Source organism: Carcharodon carcharias, chromosome 33, assembly GCF_017639515.1.
Source record: "Carcharodon carcharias isolate sCarCar2 chromosome 33, sCarCar2.pri, whole genome shotgun sequence".
In the NCBI taxonomy this organism is placed as follows: Eukaryota; Metazoa; Chordata; class Chondrichthyes; order Lamniformes; family Lamnidae; genus Carcharodon; species Carcharodon carcharias.
The window spans coordinates 18,634,853-18,659,618 of NC_054499.1; the positions used below are offsets into that span (position 1 = coordinate 18,634,853).

At 44.7% G+C, this 24,766-nt stretch overlaps 1 protein-coding gene across 2 annotated transcripts; it reads right to left on the bottom strand.

The window, feature by feature from the left end:
* LOC121272397 (lysophosphatidic acid receptor 6-like) lies at positions 1-24,398 on the bottom strand. 2 transcript variants are annotated; one of them, XM_041179069.1, is made up of 3 exons: positions 24,341-24,397; positions 4,077-4,236; positions 1-1,060 (listed from the first exon to the last, which is right to left on the bottom strand). In XM_041179069.1, coding segments are annotated over exons 2-3 (1,014 nt in total). In that variant the 5' UTR covers positions 4,079-4,236; positions 24,341-24,397; the 3' UTR covers positions 1-48. The 2 variants fall into 2 exon arrangements, with proteins under 2 accessions (XP_041035003.1, XP_041035004.1); XM_041179070.1 differs by lacking the exon at positions 4,077-4,236 and having other exon boundaries at positions 24,341-24,398.
* Between the last annotated feature and the right edge of the window lie 368 nt (positions 24,399-24,766).

Below are 24,766 nucleotides of genomic sequence, written 5' to 3' on the forward strand. Positions count from 1 at the left end.
CAACTTCTGTTTTAAAAATAATGCACAATGAGGGATTATTACATGCCGTTATTTAAAGAGGCCTGATTGAGATGTTTTTTTGTAAGTCCCCTTGTGCTCCTCACAGCTCTCCCTTGGCACTTCTTCCTCACTGTTACACTTGCACCGCACCATGTTGTACACTGTCCTCATCACTTGGGTTTTCTGAAAGTCTTCCGTTACGAAGTAATAAACCATGGGGTCCAAGACGGCGTTGGTGCTGGCAAGGAGCTGCATCGCCTGAAAGAGCTTTAGCCCCGACGGGTGTGAGTGGAGGTTCAGGGCTTTGTAGAGGCTTAGCAGCAGGTGGTAGGGCAGAAAGCAGAAGGTGAACACAAGCAAATTGGACAGGATCATCTTCTGGGTTTTGCGGGCATTCTGAGCTTGGGAGCTGCAGGCTTTTCTCACTTTCACCAGGGCCAGGACTGAACAGGTCAGCACCAAACAGAAGGGGAGCCCGAAGCCTATTGTGAGGGTGAAGACTAGGGGCAGCTTCTCCGTGAGGACAATGGGCTGCAGGCAATTGCTGCTGTTGGAGTTTGGACATTTTACTTTCCACTTGAGGTATGGAGGAAAGCTAGAACCCACTGTCAACAGCCAAACCACCCCACTCACCCAGGGAGCTGCCTTGTGTAGGTGCCAAATGCGCACCTTCAAGGGTAGTACAGTAGCCACACAGCGATCCAGGCTAATGCAAGTGAGGAAGAAGATGCTGGCATACATGTTGACCAGGAAGATGATCACGGAGATCTCGCACAGCAACCTGCTATGGTTGTTGTTGATGTAGTAATAGTCAGTGATGCGGAAGGGCAGGAAACAAACGAGCAACAGGTCGGCAATCGCCAGGTTCCTCATGTAGACTGTGGTCCCAGATCTCTGATGGATGTGATGCTGGAAAATCCACAGGGCCACTGCGTTGAAGAGGAGCCCAAGCGTGATGATCACACAGTACAGCAGAGTGAAGACTATCTTGCCGCCCTCCGTCGGTGTTTCTGTGCCATTCGACAAAGCATTACAGTCCAATTGATCGGACATCTCATTCCTGGAACAAGAGAAGGAGAGTTAGAGCATTCCACATTGTACCAACACAGTCTGGGGAGACACCCTGGACTCTACCAACACAGAATGGAGGCAATTACCCTCGACTGTACCAAAGTGGTCTGGGAGGCAGTACCCCACACTCTACCAACACAGTCCAGGGAGGTACTCCAGGCTGTGCCAACACAGTCCAGAGAAGTACTCCGGGCTGTGCCAACACAGCCCAGGGAGGTACTCCAGGCTGTGCTAACACAGTCCAGAGAGGTACTCCAGGCTGTGCCATCACAACCCAGGGAGGTACTCCAGGCTGTGCCAACACAGTCCAGAGAAGTACTCCAGGCTGTACCAACACAGTCCAGAGAGGTACTCCAGGCTGTACCAACACAGTCCAGAGAGGTACTCCAGGCTGTGCTAACACAGTCCAGAGAGGTACTCCAGGCTGTGCCATCACAGGCCAGGGAGGTACTCCAGGCTGTGCCAACACAGTCCAGAGAAGTACTCCAGGCTGTACCAACACAGTCCAGAGAGGTACTCCAGGCTGTACCAACACAGTCCAGAGAGGTACTCCAGGCTGTACCAACACAGTCCAGAGAGGTACTCCAGGCTGTGCCATCACAGCCCAGGGGAAATACCTCAGACTGTACAAATACAGCAGGGGAGGTACCCCAGACTCGACCAATACAGTCTGGAGATGTACCCCATACTTTATCGACGCAAACTGAGGAAGCTATCCCCGGTTGTCCCAACTTAGCCTCAGGAAGGTGTCCTAGGAACAAACACTGGCTGAGGTAGGAAACACAGACTCTACCACTTTAACCAGATCACCATAAACACACAGCCCAGACCCCAACGAACACACATTGGAATCAAACCACAATTTCTAAATTTGGTGATGATGTCAAATTGGGGGGACTGCCAACACTGAGGAAACTTTAACAAATTACAGGAGGTCCTTCACCTGGACAATATCCACGTTTGAGCTGATAAGTAGTAAGTAACATTCACACCACACAAGTGCCAGGCAATGACCATCTCTAATAGGAGAGAATCCAACCATCTCCCCTTGACATTCAATGGCATTACTATCGCTGAATTCCCTGCCATCAATAATATGGGGGTTACCATTGAGCAGAAACTGAACTGGACTAGCCATATAAATACTGTGGCTACAAGAGCATGTCAGACACTGGGAATCCTGTGGAAAGTAATTCACCTCCTGACTCCCCAAACCCTGTCCACCATCTACAAGGCACAAGTCAGGAGTGTGATGGAATACTCCCAACTTGCCTGGATGAGTGCAGCTCCCACAACACTCAAGAAGCTCAACATCATCCAGGACAGGCAGCCCAGTTGATTGTCACCACATCCACTGCCCTCAACATCTACTCCCTCCACCACTGATGCACAGCAGCAGCAGTGTGTACCATCTATCAGATGCACTGCAGCAATTCAACAGGGTTCCTTTGATAGCACCTCCCAAACCCATGACCTCCAACATTTAGAAGGACAAGGGCAGCAGATAGATGGGAACACCACCACCTGCAAGTTCCCTCCAAGCCACTCACCATTCTGACTTGGAAATATATCGGCCGTTCCTTCACTGTCGCTGGGTCAAAATCCTGGAACTCCCTCCTTAACAGCGCTGTGGATGTACCTACACCTCAGGGACTGCAGCAGTTCAAGAAGGCAGCTCACCACCACCTTCCCAAGGCAGAGGGGAGATGGTGGCATCGTGGTACTGTCACTGGACTAGTAATCCATAGACCCAGAGTAATTCTCTGGGGACCCTGGCAGATGGTGAAATTTGTATCCAACAAAACTCTGGATTTAAAAGTCTGATGATAACCATGGAACCATTGCTGATTGTTGTAAAAGCCCATCTGTTCACTAATGCCCGTTTAGGAAATCTGCCATCCTTACCTGGTGACTGCCAGCTCCACAGCTTTGAACAAGGGCAATTAGGGATGGGATGCTGGCCTAGCCAGTGATACACACAAATGAGTAATAAAAAAAATTAGGAATGGGCAACAAATGCTGGCTTAGTCAGCAACGCCCAGAATAAAATAAAACAACTTGTAGAATGGGCAAATGAAGTGCAACGCAGATAAATGCAAGGGGGTGCATTATGGTCGGAAGAATAGGGAGGTCATTTAATACTTGGAAGGTGCAAGCAGGTGGGGTAGAGGAACAAAGGGATCTCGGAGTGCAAGTACATCAATCACAAAAAGTTACACCATACGCAAGACCAAATACTAAACTTTATTTCTAGAGGAATAGAGTTGAAAAATAGGGAGGTTATGCTAAATCTGTATCGAACCTTGGTTAGACCACCATTCTAGTCACCATAATGTAAAAAAGGATATAGAGACACCGGAGAGGGTGCAGAGAAGATTTACAAGGACAAGACCAGGAATGTGTGGGGTGTACAGATCAGGAAAAGATCGACAGGCTGGGTCTCCTTACTCTTCAAAAAAGGCTGAGGGGTGACATAATAGAGGCCTTTAAAATGAGGAAAGGTTTTGATCGAGTAAACGCAGAGAGAATGTTTCCTCTTGCGGGGAAGGGCAGAACTAGAGGCCTTCAAAAGAAGATAGTCCCCAAGAAATCCAATCGGGAATTCGAGAGAAACTCCTTTCCCAGAGAGCGGTGAGAATGTGGAACTCACCACCATAGGGTGTGGTAGAAGTGAATAACATTGATACATTTATGGGGAAGCTAGACGAGTATTTGTGGGATAAGAGAATAGAGGATTACGATGATAGATTTAGATGAGGAAACAATGGAGGACACTTGAATGGAGTATAAACACCAGCAAGGACTGCCTGGGATGAATGTGCCTTATATGCTATCCTATGCAATCATACAAGCAGAAATCCCATCCGCCGATAAACACACAGTCCAGATACATATAAAGTTCTGTGCTCCTACCCCCATACCTCTCTCCCCCACCGATTTACTATCCCTCCCCAAACTCCCTCCACGCCTCATATTAAAGCCACAGCCTATTTTCAAGTACATACATGTGGGATCATTAGGTGAGCTATCCTCCTCCGGGCTCTTTTCCAGCGAGAGTAGTCCTCTGCCTCCAAGTGACTCCTTCTCAGGCCTTATTAGCCTTGGCTACAGAGCTGCTTGCTAACCATGTAAAACAGCAATGTTGTCACAACAAATTTTGTTAATCTGCCAAGAAAGACAGGAAATAGAGAAAGGACAGCTTTGTTGCCGCATCTTTCATAACTTCACTTAAATCTGAAGCAATTCATAGTCACTAATTAGGAAACGCGATCACTGTTGGAGCCAGTCCAGCAAACTACTGCAGAGCAATGGTACACACATCGCACTGTCGGTATAGATGTTCTACACATACTAAGGACATATACCCAGAACAAGTGACAGTCCACAGATTCTATACACTGACAGAGTGACAGTCCACTCATTGCAAACACAGGCAGAGTGACAGTTTGCAGATTTTAAACAGAGGCAGAGTGACAGTTCATAGATTGTAAACACAGACAGAGTGACGGTGCACAGATTCCATATACAGACAGAGTGACAGTCGGTAGATTCTATACACATACAGAGTAACAGTCCACAGATTCTCTACACAGACAGAGTGACAGTGCACAATTTCCATATACAGACAGGGATAGTCCATAGATTCTATCCATTGACAGAGTGACAGGCAATTGATTGTAAAAAAAAAGTGACAGTGCACATATTCCATACACACAGAGTGACAGTTCACAGATTCTATACACAGACAGAGTGACACACCACTGATTGTAAACACAGAAGAGTGACAGGACACAGATTGTACACACAGGCACAGTGACTGTCCACAAATTCCATAAACAGACAGAGTGACAGTCCACAAATTATATACATGGACAGAGTGACAGGCTACTTATTCACACACAGGCAGAATGATAGTCCACAGATTCTCTACACAGACAGAATGACAGGCCACTGGTTGTAAACACAGGCAGAGTAACAGTGCACAGATTCCATATACAGAGAGACAGTTCACAGATTCTATCTGCATAGATTGACAGTGCACAGATCTATGCAAACTGACAGAGTGAGAGTGCACAGCTTCTATACACAGAGTGACAGTGCACAGATAGTATGCACAGACAGATTGACAATGCACAGATTTTATAAACACAGACAGAGTGACAGTGCACAGATCTATGCAAACTGATAGAGTGAGACTACACAGCTTCTATACACACAGACAGAGTGACAGTGCACAGATAGTACAGACAGACAGAGTGACAGTCACAGATCTTTACACAGGCAGGGTGACAGTATGCAGATCTATGCGCACTGGCAAAATGAGAGTGCACAGCTTCTATACACACAGATAGTGTGACAGTGCACAGATTGTATACAGAGACAGTGTGACAGGCCACAGATTCTATACACAGACAGAGTGACAGGCCATTGATTGTAAACAGAGATAGAGTGACGGTCCACAGTTCCTATACACAGACAGCGTGACAGACCACTGATTGCAAACACAGAGACAGAGTGACAGTCTAAACATTCCGTATACAGGCAGAGTGACAGTCCACAGACTCTATACACAGTCAGAGTGAGAGGCCACTGATTGTAAACACAGGCAGAGTGACAATCCACAGATTCCGTACACTGACAGAGTGAAACAGTCAGAGTGACAGCCCACAGATTCTATACAGACAGAGTGACAGTGCACAGATCTATGCAAACTGACAGAGTGAGACTGCACAGCTTCTATACACACAGACAAAATGACAGTGCACATATTTTATAAACAGAGTGACAGTATGCAGCTCTTTGCACACTGACAGAGTGAGAGTGCATAGCTTTTATACACACAGAGTGACAGTCCACAGTTTGTATACACAGACAGTGTGACAGGTCACAGATTCTATACACAGACAGAGTGACAGTCCACAGATTCTGTACACAGGCAGAGTGACAGGCCACTGATTGTAAACACAGACAGTGACTGTTCACAGGTTCTATACACACTGACAGAATGACAGTCCAGAAATTCTATACACAGAGACAGAGTAACAATCCACAGGTTCTACACACAGTCAGAGTGACAGTCCATAGAATGTATACACAGAGTGACAGTCCACAGATTGTAAACACAGGCAGAGTGACAGTGCACAAATTCCATACAGAGTGACAGTTCACGGATTCTATACATACTGACAGAGTGACAGTGCACAGATCCTATACACAGAGACAAAGTGACATTCCACAGGTTTTACACACAGACAGAGTGACAGTCCAGAGAATGTATGCACAGACAGAGTGAATGTTCACAGTCCTATACACAGTCATAATGATAGTCCCTAGATTCTATACAGAGAGACTGACAGTACACAGATCCTGCGCACAGACTGAGTGGCAGTCCACAGATTCTATACACTCTGACAGAATGACAATTGACACATTCTGGACACAGACATAGTGACAGGTCACAGAGGCACTACACAGATGGAGTGACAGTCCACAAATTGTATGCACTGAGTGACAATTCACAGATTCTACACACAGACAGAATGACAGGCCAATGGTTGTAAGTGCAGTAGAGTGACAGTCCACAGATTCCATACACAGATAGTGATAGTCCACAGATTGTACACACAGGCAGGGTGACAGTTCACAGATTCAGTACACAGACAGAGTGACAGTCCACAGATTTTAAACATTGACAGAGTGACAGTCCACAGATTCTGTACACAGACACTGACAGTCCATAGTTTCTATACACAGAGTCACAGGCCACAGATTGTAAACACAGACAAGGTGACAGTGCACATATTCCATATACAGAGTGACAGTGCACAGATATATGCAAACTGACAGAGTGAGAGTGCACAGCTTCTATACACACAGACAGAGTGTCAGTCCACAGATTGTATACACGGACAGTGTGACAGGCCACAGATTCTATACACAGACAGAGTGACAGGCTACTGATTTTAAATGCAGACAGAGTGACAGTCCACAGACTGTAAGCACAGACAGAGTGACGGTTCACAGATTCTATACACACTGACAGTGTGACAGTCCAGAGATTCGATACACAGAGACAGAGTGACAGTCCACAGGTTCTATACATATACAGAGTTGCAGTCCATAGAATGTATATGCAGTGTGACAGTCCACAGGTTGTAAACACAGGCAGAGTGACAGTGCACAGATTCCCTGTACAGATGACAGTTCGCAGATTCTATACACACTGACAGAGGGACAATGCACAGATTCTATACACAGAGACAGTGACAGTCCACAGGTTCTACTTGCAGACTGAGTGGCAGTCCACAGGTTCCATAATCATACAGTGACAGTACACAGATTCTATACATAGACAGAGTGACAGTCTATAGATTCTATGCACAAACAGGGTGACATTTCACAGATTCTGTACACAGGCAGCAGAACACTCCACAGATTCTAAACATTGACAGAGTGACAATTCACTGATCCTATACATACTGACAGAGTGACTGTCCACAGATTCTCTACACAGACAGAGTGACTGTCCACAGATTCTCTACACAGACAGAGTGACAGTGCAGTTTCCATATACAGACAGAGTGACATGCCACTTATTCTACTTACAGGCAGAGTGATAGTTCACAGATTCTCTACACAGAGTGACAGGCCACTGGTTGCAAGTACAGGCAGAGTGACAGTGCACAGATTCTATGCACAGACTGAGTGACAGTTCACAGGTTCCACACTCACAGGCAGAGTGGTAGTGCACAGATTCTATACAGATTCTGTGCAAAGATTCCATATAAAGACAGTGACAGTCCACAGATTCTGCACATAGACAGAGTGACAGGCCACAGATTGTAAACACAGATAATGTGACAGTGCATATATTCCATATACAGAGTGACAGTACACAGATTCTATCTACACAAAGTGACAGTGCACAGATCTATGCAAACTGACAGAGTGACAGTGCACAGATTTTATACACAGAAAGAGTGACAGTATGCAGATCTATGCGCAGCTTCTATAAATACAGACAGTGTGATAGTCCACATATTCTACAGAGTGACAGTGCACTGATCTATGCAAACTGAAAGAGTAAGACCACACAGTTTCTATACACACAGACAGAGTGACAGTGCACAGATTGTATGCACAGACAGAGTGACAGTGCACAGGTTCTACACACAGACAGAATGACAGTCCATAGATTCCATATACAGACAGAGTGATAGTCCACATGTTCTACTTACAGACAGTGACAGTCCATGGAATGTATACACAGACAGAATGACAGTCTGTAGATTCTATACACAGACAGTGATAGTCCATAGAATGTATTCACAGATTCTGTACACAGGCAGAGTAACAGTCCACAGATTCTAAACATTGACAGAGTGACAGTCCACTGATTCTATACATGCTGTCTGAGTAACAGTGCACAGATTCTCTACACAGGCGGAGTGACAGTGCACTGATTCCATACACTGATAGAGTGACAGTCCACAGGTTCTACACACAGACAGAGCAACAGTCCATAGAATGCATACACAGAATGACAGTCCTCAGATTCCATATACAGACAGAGTGATAGTCCACAGGTTCTACACACAGACAGAGCAACAGTCCATAGAATGCACACACAGAGTGACAGTCCACAGATTCCATATATATAGTGTGCGATAGTCCTCAGGTTCTACACACACACAGAGTGACAGTCCATAGAATGCACACACAGAGTGACAGACCAGAGATTCCATATATAGACAGAGTGATAGTCCACAGGTTCTACACACAGACAGAGTGACAGTCCATAGAATGCACAGACAGAGTGACAGTCCACAGATTCCATATATAGAGAGTGATAGTCCACAGGTTCTGCACACAGAGTGATAGTCCATAGAATGTATAAACAGAGTGAACATTCACAATTCTATACACAGTCATAATGATAGACTATAGATTCTATACAGTGTGACAGTACACAGATTGTATACACTGACAGAGTGATGATCCACAGGTTCTACACACCGAGTGACAGTCCATAGAATGCACACACAGAGTGACAGTCCACAGATTCCATATATAGACAGAGTGATAGTCCACAGGTTCTACACACAGACAAAGTGATAGCCAATAGAATGTATACACAGACAGAGTGAAGGTTCACAATTCTATACACAGTCATAATGATAGACCCTAGATTCTTTCCAGAGTGACAGTACACAGATTCCATACACTGATAGAGTGAGACTCCACAAATTCTATACACTCTGACAGAGTGACAATCGACAGATTCTGTACACAGACATAGTGACCGTTCACAGAGGTGCTACACAGATGGAGTGACAGTCCACAAATTGTATACACCGAGTGACAGCACACAGATTCTTTACACACTGAAAAAGTGACAGTTCACAGATTGTATCACCACACTGACAGAGTAACGGTCCATATATTCGATACACAGACAGATTCCAGATATAGACAGAGTGACAGCACACAGATTCCATACATTGACAGAGTGACCATCCACAAATTGTATATGCACTGAGATAATGAGCATCCATAGAATCTATACACTGAAAAGTGTCTGTCCACAGATTCTAAACACAGACAAAGTGACAGTCCACAGATTCTGTACACGCTGAAAGTTTGACAGTCCACACATTCTATACACTGACTGACTGACAGTCCATTAATTCTGTACACACTGACAGGGTGACTTCCATACAATCTATACATTGACGGAGTGACAGTGTCTCCAATTTATTCACTGACAGCGTGAAAGTCCACATATTGTACATAGAGACAGATTGACAGTCCACAGATGCTATACACACTGACAAATTGACAGACCACATACAGAGTGACAATCCACAGATTCTATACACAGTGACAGAGTGACAGTCCATAGATTCTACACACAGACAGATTCCAGATACAGACAGAGCCACAGTCCACAGATTCGAAACACAGAGTGACAGTTCACCATTCCTTGAACAGACCGAGTGACAGTCCACAGATTGTATACAAACAGACAGAGTGACAATTGACGAATTCTGTACGCAGACATAGTGACCATTCACAGATGCCGAAACATAGACGGAGTGACAGTCCACGATTTCTATAAACAGAGTGACAGTCAGCAGATTCTATACGTGCTGAAAGAATGACAGTGCACAGATCATGTACACAGAGTGACAGTCAAAAATTTCTGTCCACACTGATGGAGTGAAAGTCCACAGATCCAATATACTGACAGAGTGACAGTCCAAGGATACTATACAAGCTGACAGAGTGACAGTTCACAGATTCAAAACACACTGACAGAGTAACAATCCATATATTCGATACACAGACAGATTGGCAGCCCATAGATTCTATACAAAGACTGAGTGACAGTGCACAGATTCCATACACAGTGTGACAGTCCAAAGATTCTATACACATTGACAGCGTGACAGTCCACAGATTATATACAGAGAGTAACAGTCCAAAGGTTCTATACACACTGACAGAGTTACATTTCACAGATTCTGTGCACTGACAGTGACAGGCCACAGTTTCCATACATAGACATGGTGACAATTCATAGATTCTGGGTACAGACCGAGTGACAGTCCATAGATTCTATACCCTCTGACTAAGTGACAGTCCACAGATTCTATACAGAGACAGATCGACACTCCACAGATTCCATGCAGAGAGTGACAATTCACAGGTTCTATACAGAGAAAGAGCGACACTCCACAGATTCTATATAGGGAGTGACAGTTCACAGATTCTATACATACCAATAGAGCGACAGTGCATCAATTCTACACATTCTGGCTAAGTAACAATTGACAGATTCTGTACACGGGCAAAGTGACTATTCACAGATGCTCTACACAGATGGAGTGCCAGTCCACAAATTGTATATACCAAGTGACAGTCAATAGATTCCATGCAGATGACAGACAACAGTCCACAGATTCTATACACAGAGTGAAAGTCCATAGAATCTATACGTTGATGGGGTGACAGCCTTCCAACTTATTCACCGACAGAGTGAAAGTCCACAGATTCTATACACACTGACAGAGTGCGAGTCCATAGATTCTATGCACAGACAGACTCAAGATATAGAGAGAGTGACAGTTCACAAATTGTATACAATGACTGTGACTGTCCACAAATTATATACACTGAAAAGTGACTGTCCACAGATTGTATACAATGACAGTGTGACCATCCACAGATTCTAAACACAAACAGAGCAACAGCTCACAGATTCTGTACACAATGACAGAGCGACAGTCCACAGATTACATACATTGACAGAATGACAGTCCACTGATTCTGTACTCACTGACCAGAGTGACAGTTCATAGATTCGATACATTGACAGAGTGACAGTCCACAGTTTGTAAACACACTGACAAAGTGACAATCCATAGATTCTATACACAGGCGGAGTGATAGTCCACAGATTCTGTGCACTGACAGAGTGACAAATGACACACCCTGGTGAATTCTGACTGCTTGGAGACTCGTGTGACAATATGGATAACATATACTTATGTTGGGTTCCTTGCATGGGTTTTAAATGCACTCCCCCACTGCTTTGGCTGAATGGCCTGCCATTGTATGTAACTTGCAAGGTTTTTAATGTAAATGGACCAGTTTTATTTCAGGTAGAAGTTGAAGTTGGCCCAGGATTCTGAACACCCTGCTCTTCTTCTTAGAATGTAATTTCATCCTTTACCTCCTCCTTTAATTGCTGAAAGGATCTCAGTGTAAGATTTGATCTGAAAGATTGACACTCCGACAATGGAGCACTCTCCCTGTACTGCCCCTCCGACAGTGCAGCACTCCCTCAGTACTCACCCACAGACAGCGCAGTGATCCTTTACTACTGGCCCTCCGACAATGCAGTGCTCCCTCAGCACTGACCCTCCAAATGTCCAGCGTTTCTTCAGTACTGGCCCTTAAACAGTGCAGCAGTCCCTCAGTACTGACCTTCTGACAGTGCAATGCTCCCTCGGTATTGACCCTCCAACAGTGCAATACTCCCTCAGTACTGACACTCCAACAGCGCACCACTCCTTCAGTATTGACCTTCTGACAGTGCAGTACTCCCTCAGTACTGACCTTCCGACAGTGCAACAAATCCTAAGTACTGACACTCCAACATTGCAACACTCCCTCAGTACATCAGAAAGATCCCTTTGCCTTTTTGACCTCTGTTGAACTCTAAAGCAATGTTAGAAATCCAACATCCAAAATGAGGTAGATTCTCTTTTATATTTTATTTTGTGTCCAGTTGATAAACTCTGACTGGACCATTCGAATTTTTGCTTTCTCCAGCTTCAAATGCTGCTAAACAAATATTCCTGCTTGCTGCAGGGTTTAACAGGATGTTGTGGAGATGGAACCTCAGCTAGCTGCCATATTGACCTGAAGATGATGTGAACTCCATTTTGGCTCTGGTTTAAAATTGATGACACCATGCCGAATTACTTCACAATGTATTTGGAACAAAGAGGAAGTGTTACTGGAACCATGGCTATCTCTATATTAATAAAATTAGTCAGAATATGTAATACTTGACTGAATGTATCTTATTAAACCTAAGAATGAGATGTAATGACACAGGGCAAAATTGTGTGGACAAACTAAAAGCACTTTGGTTTATTCATAGGCAGTTTTACTCATCTAAATAAAATAGAACTGTATCCAAGTCATAAGTAGTTTCCTGCTACTTTGGCAGAGTTTGTACTTATATCTGTTCCTGCCCTGCGGTTACAGAACCAGGCTGCAAAGTTATACATAGCTTAATGTCTTGGACTGCAGCTCCCAGCAGGCCCATTGTAGGTTAACTGTACGCTCATCATAGGCCCATTACAGGCCCATCATAGGCACAACATTGACCAGATGTAGATCTATCATAGGCCCACTGCAGGCTGATCGCAAGTCTATCACAGGACTACCAATAGGTCCATGGCAAATTTGAACAGAGCAGGGATGAATTTCCTTGTGGGACAGTTTGCCAGTGCCACGGGGGAAGGTTTAAACAGTGGTGTGTGGACCATGAGGTAATATTCGAGAGGAATACCAAAGTGCACAGAGAATTGGAAGAGACAGATAGCACTACAGTAGGAAATAGTGGGGTCAGAGTAAGGGAGAATGTAAAAACATCTAAATTAGGGTTACAGTGCATGTGTGTGAATGTGCAGAGTGTGGTAACTAAGGGCGGTGAGCTGCATGTGCCGATAAACATGCGGAAATATGCTGTGGCGAGAATGGAGATCTGACTCAAAGAAAGGCAGGACCGTGCATTAAATATTCCTGGATCCAAGGTGTTCAGGAGAGATCGGGATGGAAGGAAAGGAGGAGCGGTGGCAGTGTTGATTAAGGGGGACGTTGCAGTGCTGGTGTGAGAGACTGTCCCAGAGGGGTCAAGGGCAGAATCGATTTCACTAGAGCGAAGAAACAATAGGGGCTGAATCTTCTGGTCGGTGTGCGGACATGCGTCCCGACATTGTTGCATGTCATCTCAATATTCTGATCGGCGGGCGCAGACCAGAGGCAGCTGCGCGCCTGCTGAACTGTCAACAGCCCAATTAGGCCATTAAAAAAGTAATTAAACTTGTTAACAACGCTGACCTTCCAACCTTAAGGTTGGCGGCAGGCGAAGAGCCCAAGCGGCCTTTGCCTTTTTCAGGAAACCTCATCCATGAGCAGGGTGAGGTGTCCTGAAGCTTTTGTAAAACAAATGAATAAATTTTCCTAACTTCACATGAAGGGACATGTTTAAGTACATTTTTACTTTATTTATTGAAAAGTTTTCTGATCCATTCAATCTCCCTGAGGCAGCTCTGTGCCTCAGGGAGTTTGAAGCACCCTGTTGCGCGCATGCTAAAGCACAGACCTTGACTCTCCCTCCTCCCCCTGCCCGTACAGATAGCGGTGAGCGTAAGTAGCGTTATACTGGATGGGCCTTAAGTGACCCACCCACGTAAAATGGCGGTACGCAGCCAATCGTGGGTGTTGATCGGCTCTGTGTCCCCCCAACCTGCCTGCTATAGGAAAAATTCTCCCCTAGAGGTATCATTACATTGCTCAGTGTTGTCTATAGGCCACCAACTCATGGGAAAGATATAGAGGAACAAATGTGCTAGGAGTTACAAGAAGTGCAAGAATTGTAGACTGGTCATAATAGAGAACTTTCATTATCTGAATATTGGCTGGGATTGCAATAGTGTGAGGGGCAGATAGGGGTTCTGACAGTGTGTGAATTTTCTACATCAGTATGTTCCCAGTCCAATAAGAAAGGAAGCATTGCTGGACCTGGTTCTTGGAAAGGAAGTAGGCCACATGGGTCAAGTGTCAGTAGGGGAACAATTAGGGAATAGTGATCATTGTGTCATGGGGTTTAGGTTGGCTATGGGAAATGACATGGGGCAATCCAGAGTACAAATAATTAAATGGGGGAGGACCCAATTGTTTTGTGAAAGGGAAATTGTGTTTGAAATTTTGATTAGCGTTCTTTGAGGATATAACCAGCAGGGTGGGTAAAGGGGAGCCAATAGATGCTGTGTATTTGGATTTCCAAAAGGCATTCGCTGAAGTGCCATATAAAAGGTTACTGCAGAATATAAGAGGTCATCGTGCTGGGGGGTTGGATTGAGGATTAGCTAACTAACAGGAAACAGAGAGTCAGAGCTAAAGAGAAGTAAAAATGTGATGACATTTATACTGTTCAAGGGGGTTGGAGCAGGTGAAGCTGGATAGAAGGCCAGCGATAGGTGGAGGCAAAGGAGAGATTGACAAAGGTATCATGAACAAAAGGGCAAAGGGGTGTTAATGGTAGTGATACTGGCTAAAGGAGGTGCTGATGGTGGCACGAAGGTCAGAAAGCAGAATGTGATAATAGCCGGATAAGGGTAAGCACTCTGGAAAGAACAATGTGAACAAGTGATAGATGGCCCTTGTTGGAGTGGGGTGGGGGGAAAAATGATTGAAAGTAGGATAAAAGGTGGGGATAAAACAATGATTAAAAGTGAAAGTAAATAAAAATATGAATAAGTGGATAAAAAATAAAAAATAAAAATTAAAAAAATTAAAATGAATATTGAAAAAAGGGGATAAAAAGGGGTATGGGTGGAGAAGAGAGCTTATGGTCTGAAGTTGTTGAACTCAATGTTAAGTCTGGAAGGCTGTAAAGTGCCTAATCGGAAGGTGAGGTGCGGTTTCTCCAATTTGTGTTGAGCTTCACTGGACCATTGCAGCAGGCCAAGGATAGACATGTGGGCTTGAGAGCAGGGTGGGGTGTTAAAATGGCAAGCGACAGGAAGGTCTGGGTAATGCTTGCGGACAGACCGAAGGTGTTCCTCAAAGCGGTTACCCAGTCTGCGTTTGGTCTCTCCAATGTAGAGGAGACTGCATTGGGAGCAGCGAATGCAGTAGACCAAATTGAAGGAGGTGCAAGTGAAGCGCTGCTTCACCTGAAAGGAGTGTTTGGGCCCTTGGATGGTGAGGAGGGAGGAGGTAAAGGGGCAGGTGTTGGGAAGGTGCCATGGGAAGGAATGACGTATTAGGGGTGATGAAGGAGTGGACCAGGGTGTCCCGGAGGGAACAGTCCCTACAGAATGCTGACAAAGGGGGTGAAGGGAAGATGTGTTTGGTGGTGGCATCATGCTGGAGTTGGCAGAAATGGTGGAGGATGGTCCTTTGAATGCAAAGGCTGATGGGGTGAAAAGTGCGGACGAGGGGGACCCTATCCAATTTTGACCCCTCCATCACCTTCACATGGTCCATCTCCGACACTTCCCTTCCCTTCCTTGACCTCTCTGTCTCCATTTGTGATGATAGACTGTCCACCAATATTCATTACAAGCCTACCAACTCCCACAACTAACTCGACTACAGCTCCTAACACCCTGCTTCCTGTAAGGACAGCTTGGTCCACTCCTCCATCAACCCCAGCACCTCATCCCCCTCCCATGGCACCTTCCCCCATGTAATCACAGAAGGTACAACACCGCCCCTTTACCTCATCATTCCTCACCGTCCAAGGCCCAAACACTCCTTTCAGGTGAAGCAGCACTTCACTTGCACCTCCTTCAGTTCGGTTTATGGCATCCGCTGCTCCCAATGCGGTTTCCTCTACATTGGAGAGAGCAAACGCAGACTGGTTGACCGCTTTGCAGAACACCTTCAGCCTGTCCGCAAGCATGACCCAGACCTCCCTGTTGCTTGCCATTTCAATACTCCACCCTGCTCTCATGCCCACTTGTCCGTCCATGGCCGCTGCAATGTTCCAGTGAAGCTCAACGCAAACTGGAGGAACCGCACCTCATCTTCCAATTAGGCACGTTACAGCTTTCTGGACTTAACACTGAGTTCAACAACTTCACACCATGAACTCTCTCCTCCATCCTTACCCCATTTTATCCCCTTTTTCAATATACATTTTTCATTTTTTAATTTCTAATTTTTATTTTTTATCCACTTATTTTTATTTTTCATTTATTTTCATTGTTTTATCCCCACTTTTTATCTTATTTTTGATCTTTTTTCCCACCACCATCCCCTCCCTCAACTCACCCCCACTAGGTCATGTTGTTCTTTCCAGAGTGCTTACCCTTATCCGGCTATTATCACATTCTGCTTTCTGACATTCATGCCACCATTAGCACCTCCTTTAGCCAGTACCGCTACCATTAACACCCTTTTTGTCTTTTTGTTCATGATATCTTTATCAATCTCTCCTTTGCCTGCACCTATCGCTGGCCTTCTATCCAGCTTCACCTGCTCCAACCCCCTTAAACAGTATAAATTTCATTACATTTTTACTTCTCTTTAGCTCTGAAATAGAGTCATACTGACTCGAAACGTTAACTCTGTCCTTCTCTCCACAGACGCTGTTAGACCTGCTGAGTTTTTCCAAAATTTTCTGTTTTTGTTTATTAATAAGGGCATGCGGTATAAAACAAGGAAGTTATGATAAACCTGTATAACACACTGGTTTGACCTCAGCTGGAGTATTGCATCCAGTTCTTGGCAACAACTTGAGGAAGGGGCTGAAGGCATTAGAGAGAATGCAGAAAAGATTCACAAAATGGCTCCGGGGATGAGAAACCTCAGTTGTGTCGATAGGTTGGAAAATCTGGGGCTGTTTTTCTTGCAGAAGAAAAGACTAAGAGGAGGTTTGATAGAGGTATTCAAAATCATGAGGGGGCTGGACAGAATAGATAGGGACTACTGTTTAACTGCAAGTACCGTTTAACTGCAAGTGCTGTTTAAATTCCAAGTCTCATCCAGGGGCCCAAGCAGGGAGATAAAAGCTACCCACTGGCAGTAGCTGAAATAATTAATTAAGGAAACTAGCTTGAACTGGTCTTGCTGTACCTGGGCCCAGCTAGTCCCTTTGTTTAGAACATATGACCAGCACCGAGTGTATAACCTCAACAGAGTGAGAGAGTTTGGTGAGCTGAGGGAGTTCTGTGAGGAGGGCAGGGAGGTGCTTCTTCGCTTTTTCTAACTTTTTTACTCTATAGGAACTGGTTTTTGCACTACTACAGGGGAAGAAGCTAGCTGTTTGGTGAGTATCTGTGAAGTGGTCAACATCTGTTCTATTCCTAAGGTTTAAAATAGTACAGGAATTTGTGATCAGATTAATTAATACATATAAGAAAATAAATAGTTGAATAAAATAATTAAGTAATTAATTATAGCACATATATATGGTGATGTGTCATGGCTGCAGCATGTGGGAGCTCCTGGATAACATTGCGATCCAGGGCAAACACATTTGCAGTAAGTATCTGCAGCTCGAGGAGCTTCGGCTCAGAGTCATTGAGCTGGAGGCTGAGCTGCAAACACTGCGACACATCAGGGAGGGGGAAAGTTACCTGGACACTTTGTACCAGCAGGCAGTCACACCCATTAGGGCAGGATCTTCTGATTTGGAAGGCGGTCAGGGACAGGAGGGTGACTGTAGCTGAGGCAGGTAAGGGGACCCAAAGGGCAGGAGTGCAGGAGTGTCAGCTTCTGCAATTGTCCAACAGATTTGAGGTTCTTGCAGCTTGTTTGAATGAGAGTGGAGATTGCAGGATGGATGAGCTGACTGACCATGGCACCGTGGTACAGGAAGACATTGAAGTGGGGGAGAACAAAGGAATGTAGTGATAGTAGGGTATAGTATAGTGAGGGGGATTGTTACTGTTCTCTGTAGCAAGGAGGGAGAGTCCAGGTGGCTATGTTACCTAACTGGTGCCAGGGTTCAGGACATTTGCTCAAGGCTGGAGAGGAACTTGCAATGGGTGAGGGAGGATCCAGTGGTCATGGTCTATGTAGGTACCAATGACATAGGCAGGATGAGGAAGGAGGCTTGCATAATCAGTATGAGGAGCTAGGCCCCAAATTCAGAAACAGAACCTCAAAGGTAATAATTTCTAGATTATTACCTGAGCAAACTAGCATAGAACAAATAAAATTAGAGAAATGAATGTGTGGCTCAAAGACTGTGTGGGAAAAGTGGGTTCCGGCTTGTGAGGCACTGGCGCCAGTACTGGGGAAAGTGGGATTTGTACCATTGGGATGGTCTACACCTGAACTGTGATGAGGCTGGTATCCTCGCGAGCTGCATAACTAGGGAATTAGAGAGGGTTTTAAACTGAATAGTGGGGGCAAGGGATCAAATTGGGAAGCTGTGGTAAACCAAAGAGTTGAGACAAGGCAAGGAAGAAAGATAATAATATGTGAAATGATAAATAGACTGTGACAAGAAGAGACAGAGAGTACAAATCTGTGAGTAACTCAGCAGATAAGGCTAGATGCTACAAAAATAAGAAAAGGACAAACAAAAGTTTCTGTATCTAAATGCACATAGCATTCGAAACAAAACAGATAAACTGATAATGCAAATAGAAATAAATCTGTATAATCTGAAAGCCATTATAGAGACATGGCTACAGGATGACATTGATTGGGACCTGAATATTAAAGGGTACCTGACATTTAGGAAGGTCAGGAAGTTAGGAAAAGGGGTCACTCTGTTATTCAACGATGGCATTAGCACATTAGGGAGGGTTGACCTACGTTCAAGAAACCAGGATGTAGAAGCAGTTTGGTTTGAGATGAGAAATGATAAAGGCATGAAGTCACTTATGGGAGTGGTGTACAGGCCCTTTAACTGTAACTACATGGTAGAACAGAGTATAAAAGGAGAGATAATGGGAGCTTGTCAGAAAGGTACAGCAATTATCACGGGGGATTTTAATCTTCATATGGACTGGAAAAATCAGATGGGCAAAGATAGCGTAGATGATGAGTTCATAGAATGTTTTCGGGATAGTTTCTTAGAACAGCACATTCTGGAGCCAACCAGAGAGCAGGCTATACTAGACCTGGTATTGAGCAACCAGATAAGATTAATTGATAATCTCGTGGTGAAGGTGCCCAAGACTAGTACTTTAAAGTTAAATAAGGGCAATTATGAGGGCATGAAGGCAGAGCTAGCTAAAGTGAACCAGCAAATGAGGTTAAGGGATAAGTTAGTAGAGGCTCAGTGGCAGACATTTAAAGGGATATTTCAGAATACACAGAATATATACATTCCAATGAGAAAGTAAAATTCCAAAGGGAAGGCCCACCATCTGTGGTTAACTAAAAAAGTTAAAGGCAGTATCAAACTTAAAGAAAAAGCACATAATTGTGCAAAGACAGGTAGCAAATTCTGATCAAGAGTCATACAGACTCGAAACGTTAACTGTATTCCTCTTCGCAGATGCTGTCAGACCTGCTGAGTTTTTCAAGCTATTTTTATTTTTGTAGCAAGTCAGAAGGTTGGAAAGAATATAAAAAATAGCAAAGAATGACAAAAAGATTAATAAGGAAGGGAAAATTAGAGTACGAGAGAAAGCTAGCGAGTAATATAAAGACGGGAAGTAAGAGTTTCTATAGATATTTAAAAAAGAAAAGAGTTAACAAAGTGAGCATTGGTCTGATAGAAGGTGTGTCTGGGGAATTGATCATGGAAAGTAGGTAAATAGCAGATAAATTAAATAAGTATTTTTCTTCGGTCTTTACTATAGAGGACACAAGTAACATCTTGGAAATAGCTGTAAATCAGGAAATGGAAGGGATGGAGGAACTCAGGAAAATTACAATCACCAGGGAAGTGGTATTGAGCAAATTGTTGGGGCTGCGGGGCTGACAAATCCCCAGATCCTGATGGATTTCACCCTAAGGTCTTGAAAGAAGTGGCTAGTGAGATAGTTGATGCATTGGTTTTAATTTTCCAAAATTCCCCCGATTCAGGGGAGGTTCCATTAGATTGGAAAATAACAACTTTAACTCCTTTATTCAAAATGGGAGGGAGACAGAAAACAGGAAACTACAGGCCAGTTAACCTAACATGTGTCATAGTGAAAATGTTAGAAGCTATTATTAAAATGTTATAGCAGGTCGCTTAGAAAAATTAAAGGCAATCAGGCAGAGTCAACATGGTTTTGTGAAAGGGAAATAATTTTTACCCAATTTATTGGAGTTCTTTGAAGGAAACATATGCTGTGGATAAAGGGGAACCAGCGGATGTACTGTACTTAGGTTCCCAGAAGGCATTTGATAAGGTGCCACATCAAAGGTTATTATGGAAAATAAAGGCTCATGATGTAGGGAGTAACATATTGACATTAATAGAAGATTGGCTAGCTAACAGAAAGCATGGAGTTTCCATAAATGGGTCTTTTTCTGACTGGCAGGATGTGACAAGTGGTGTGCCACAGAGATCAGTGCTGGGACCTCAACAGTTTACAATTTATATAAATACTTTGGATGAAGGGACCAAATGAAGGGTTGCTAAATTTGCTGATGACACACAGATAGATAGGAAAGTGAATTGTGAAGAGGACATAAGGAGGCAATAAACAGACATAGGTAGGTAAATGAATGGGCAAAGATCTGGTAAATGGAGGATAATGTGGGCAAGTGTGAAATTGTCTACTTTGGCAGGAAGAATAAAAAAAAACATGTTATCTAAATGGTGTGAGATTGCAGAGCTCTGAGATTCAGGGGGATTTGGGTGTTCTAGTGCATGACTCATAAAAGGTCAGTATGTAGGTACAGCAAGTAATTAGGAAAGCTAATAGAATGTTATAATTTATTGTGAGGGGAATTGAACACAAAAGTAGGGAGGTTGTGCTTCATTTGTGCAGGGCACTGGTGAGGCCACATCTGGAATACTGTGTACAGCAATTCAGAGGTTTACTAGCTTAATGCCAGGAGTGGGTGGGTTGTTTTATGAGGAAAGGTTGGGCAGGTTAGTCTTGTATCCGCTGGAGTTTAGAAGAGTAAGAGGCAACTTGATTGAAACCTTTAAGATCCTGAGGGGTCTTGACAGTGTGGATGTGAGAGGATGTTTCCTCTTGTGGGAAAATCTATAACTAGGGGTCACTGTTTAAAAATAAGGGGTTGCTTGTTTAAGATAGCGATGAGGAGAAATTTTTTCTATCAGAGGGTCATGAGTCTTTGGAACTCTCTTCCTCAAAAGGCGGTGGAAGCAGAATCTTTGAATATTTTTAAAGCAGAGCTAGACAGATTCTTGATTAACAAGGGGGTGAAAGGTTATTGGAGTAGGCAGCAATGTGAGGTTGAGGTTACAAGCAGATCAGCCACGATCATATTGAAAGGCAGAGCAGGCTCGAGGGGCCTACTCCTCTTAATTTGTGTGTTTGTATGTACATATGTAAACTGTTCCCATTGGTGGGAGGATCGAGAACCATAGGGCACCAATTGAAGTAATGGGCAAAAGAAGCAACGGTGACATGAGGAAAGAGGTTTTTACATAGTGCATGTTTAAGATCTGGAATGCATTACCTGAGAATGTGCTGGAGGCAGATTCAATTGTGGCTTTCCAAAGAGAATTGGATCCTTACCTGAAGACAAAAAAATTGCAAGGCTATCGGGAAACAATAGGTGAGTGGTGCTGGGTAATTTTCCTTTGCAGGGAGCTAGTGCAGAGACGAGGGCCTGAATGGTCTCCTCCTGTGTTTTAAATTCTATGATTCTATGATTTATCGTTGGCACAATGCTGAGAAGCAGAGAAAGAGAGAAAGAGGGAAAGGAAGAGAGCAAGAAAGTGACAAAGACAGACGCAGAGAGAGCCAAAGACAGAGAGAGGGGTAGAGGGAGGCTGACACACAAAGAGAGAAAGAGAGAGAGACAGAGTGAGGGACAGAGAGACAGAGTGTGTGTGTGTAAGAGAGGGATAGAGGCAGAATGAGACAGAAGGATAAAGAGATAGAGAGAGGTAGAGAGAGAGGGACTGAGACACAAAGAGAAAGACAGAGAGACAGAAGGATAAAGAGATAGAGAGAGGTAGAGAGAGACTGAGACACAAAGAGCGAGATGGAGAGACAGAAGGATAAAGAGATAGAGAGAGGTAGAGAGAGACTGAGACACAAAGAGAGAGACTGAGAGACTGAGTGAGAGAGAGAGACAGAGAAAAGGGAGACAGACAGCAAGAGGGAGAGAAACTTGGAGAAATGGGAGAGGCATGGTAAGAGACAGTCCGAGCAGGGGACAGAGGGTTGTGCCCAACGTAGTATTTGGAGAGATGGTGAGTTAGTATGAGGTTTGGGTTTGAGAGTTTGTTGTTTGGGAGGAAGAGATGGCAGAGAGATAACAGATGCACAGCTGGGGTATGGGACCTGGGTTTGTTTAGGATTCAGTGCTTTTGACAAAATGAGTGGAGAACTGAGGGCTGGTTTGCAGAGGAAGTGTTGGAGGGGTAGACAGATGGAAGGATGTGGTGGGGAGAGAAGGGTGTGAGAGAAACCTGATAGTAACAGCTGATCAAAGCCTGAAATCTGGCCCAAACAGCACCATGATTCCCTGGGTCCAGGTAGCTCAGACCTGGGCATGGGGGAGGGGAAGTGCGGGCACCAGACGAGGGCAGACACTCATCCACCCAAGTGACCACAGGCTCTGTGAGGCCTATAAACAAGTCCCGTACTCGGCCAGTTCATTTCCTCAGAGTGTCCAGCTCAGCAAACACCTGAAATAGACTTTCCCTGCTGTGGACTGGAGACTGGAAATCAACTGCAGTTTACACCTGGGCCTGGGGTCTGGGGTCTGAGGTGCTAGAGGAGTGGGGCCTGGAGCCTGGGGGACTTGGGGAGTGGTGTTTGGTGGCTTGGGGAGTGTATATTGGGATCTGGGGGGACTGGAGACCAGTGGACTGGGGCACAGGGGGCATGGGGAGCCATTGTGTATTGGGGCTACACTTCCAGCACGAGCGGTCTGTCAGTGAGTGGAGCGTCTCTGCTCAAGAACATGGAAAGATGCAATGGGATTTCTAGCCCACTCAGTGGACCAAACTCTGTTCAAACAGAACTGAACCAAAATGGGCAATCTGGGAATGATCTGGGAGAAGAGCAGGACACGAAGAGGGCTAAATGAAGATAAACTACCCTCTCTCTCTCTGCCACTTTCTCTTAGTCTCTCTTTCTCTCTATCTCTTTCCTCTACCTCTCTCTTGCTGCCTCTCTCACTCTCTGCCACTTTCTCTTCGTCTCTCTCTGCCTCTCTCTCTTGATGTTGCTCTCTCGCTGCCTCTCCTTCTTTCACTTTCTCTCTCTGCCACTTTCTTTCTCTTTCTCTGCCTTTCTCTGTCTTCCACTCTCTCCCTCTCTCTGTTATTGCCTTTCTCTCTGCCTCAATCTCTCTCTGCCTCTAATCTTTGCCTGCCACTCTCTCTCTGCTGCTTTGATTCTCTCTCTGCTGCTGCTTTCTCTCTCTCTCTGCTGCTTTCTATCTCTCTCTCTGCTTTCTTTCTCTCTCTGTCTCTTTCTCTTTGTGCCTCTCTTTCTGCCCCTCTCTCTCTCTGCCCATCTCTCTCTCTACCCTTCTCTCTCTCTCTCTGCCTCAGTCTCTCTCTGCCTCACTCTCTGTCTCTCTTTCTCTGTCTCTCTCTCTCTCTTCCACTCTCTCCCTCTCTCTCTGTTACTGCCTCTCTCTCTCTGTTTCCCTCTCTGTTGCTTTCTCGTTCTCTCTCTTCCTCTCTCTCTCTCTGCTGCTTTCTCTCTCTATCTGCCCTCTCTCTGTGTCTCTCTGCCACTCTTTCTCTCTGCCTCTCTGCCTTTTTCTCTCTCTCTGCCTCTCGCCCTCTCTCTTTGCCTCTCTCCCTCCCTGCCTCTCTCTCTCTCTCTGCCCCTCTCTCTGCCTCTTGCTGTCTCTATATGACTTTTTCACACTGCGGCTTAATATTTTTGATGTGATATTTAACACTTACCTCGCTACACGTCGGGCATTGAACTGAAGTCAGAGCTTTGTCTCTGCGGCAGTTTGTTGAGGGATGTGACTGATAGACCCAAAGCAGGAAATATCTTCAAAGTGTTGCGAAGGCAGCAGCCACTGACTGTGACAGGGCAGGTCAAAAGCTTATCACAATGTGCTGCAAACTGAAGAAGAAGGGCTATAAAAACCCAATAGGTAAAGGTGGGGAGAATGAGAGAGTCAGCTGAATAAAACTGTCAGTGGCTGTTAAAGTGAGAATATTGATCATCAGGCATCACATATTGGCCAGAATAGAGGCTTTCAAAAATGAACAGGATCAGGGTCAACAACAGTAGAGCAATGAGAATCTGAGTGAAAAGCAAGGCGAAAAAGGGCATCTTCTCAACTGTTTAGAGGTTTGGCAATGAGCAGAGAACACCAA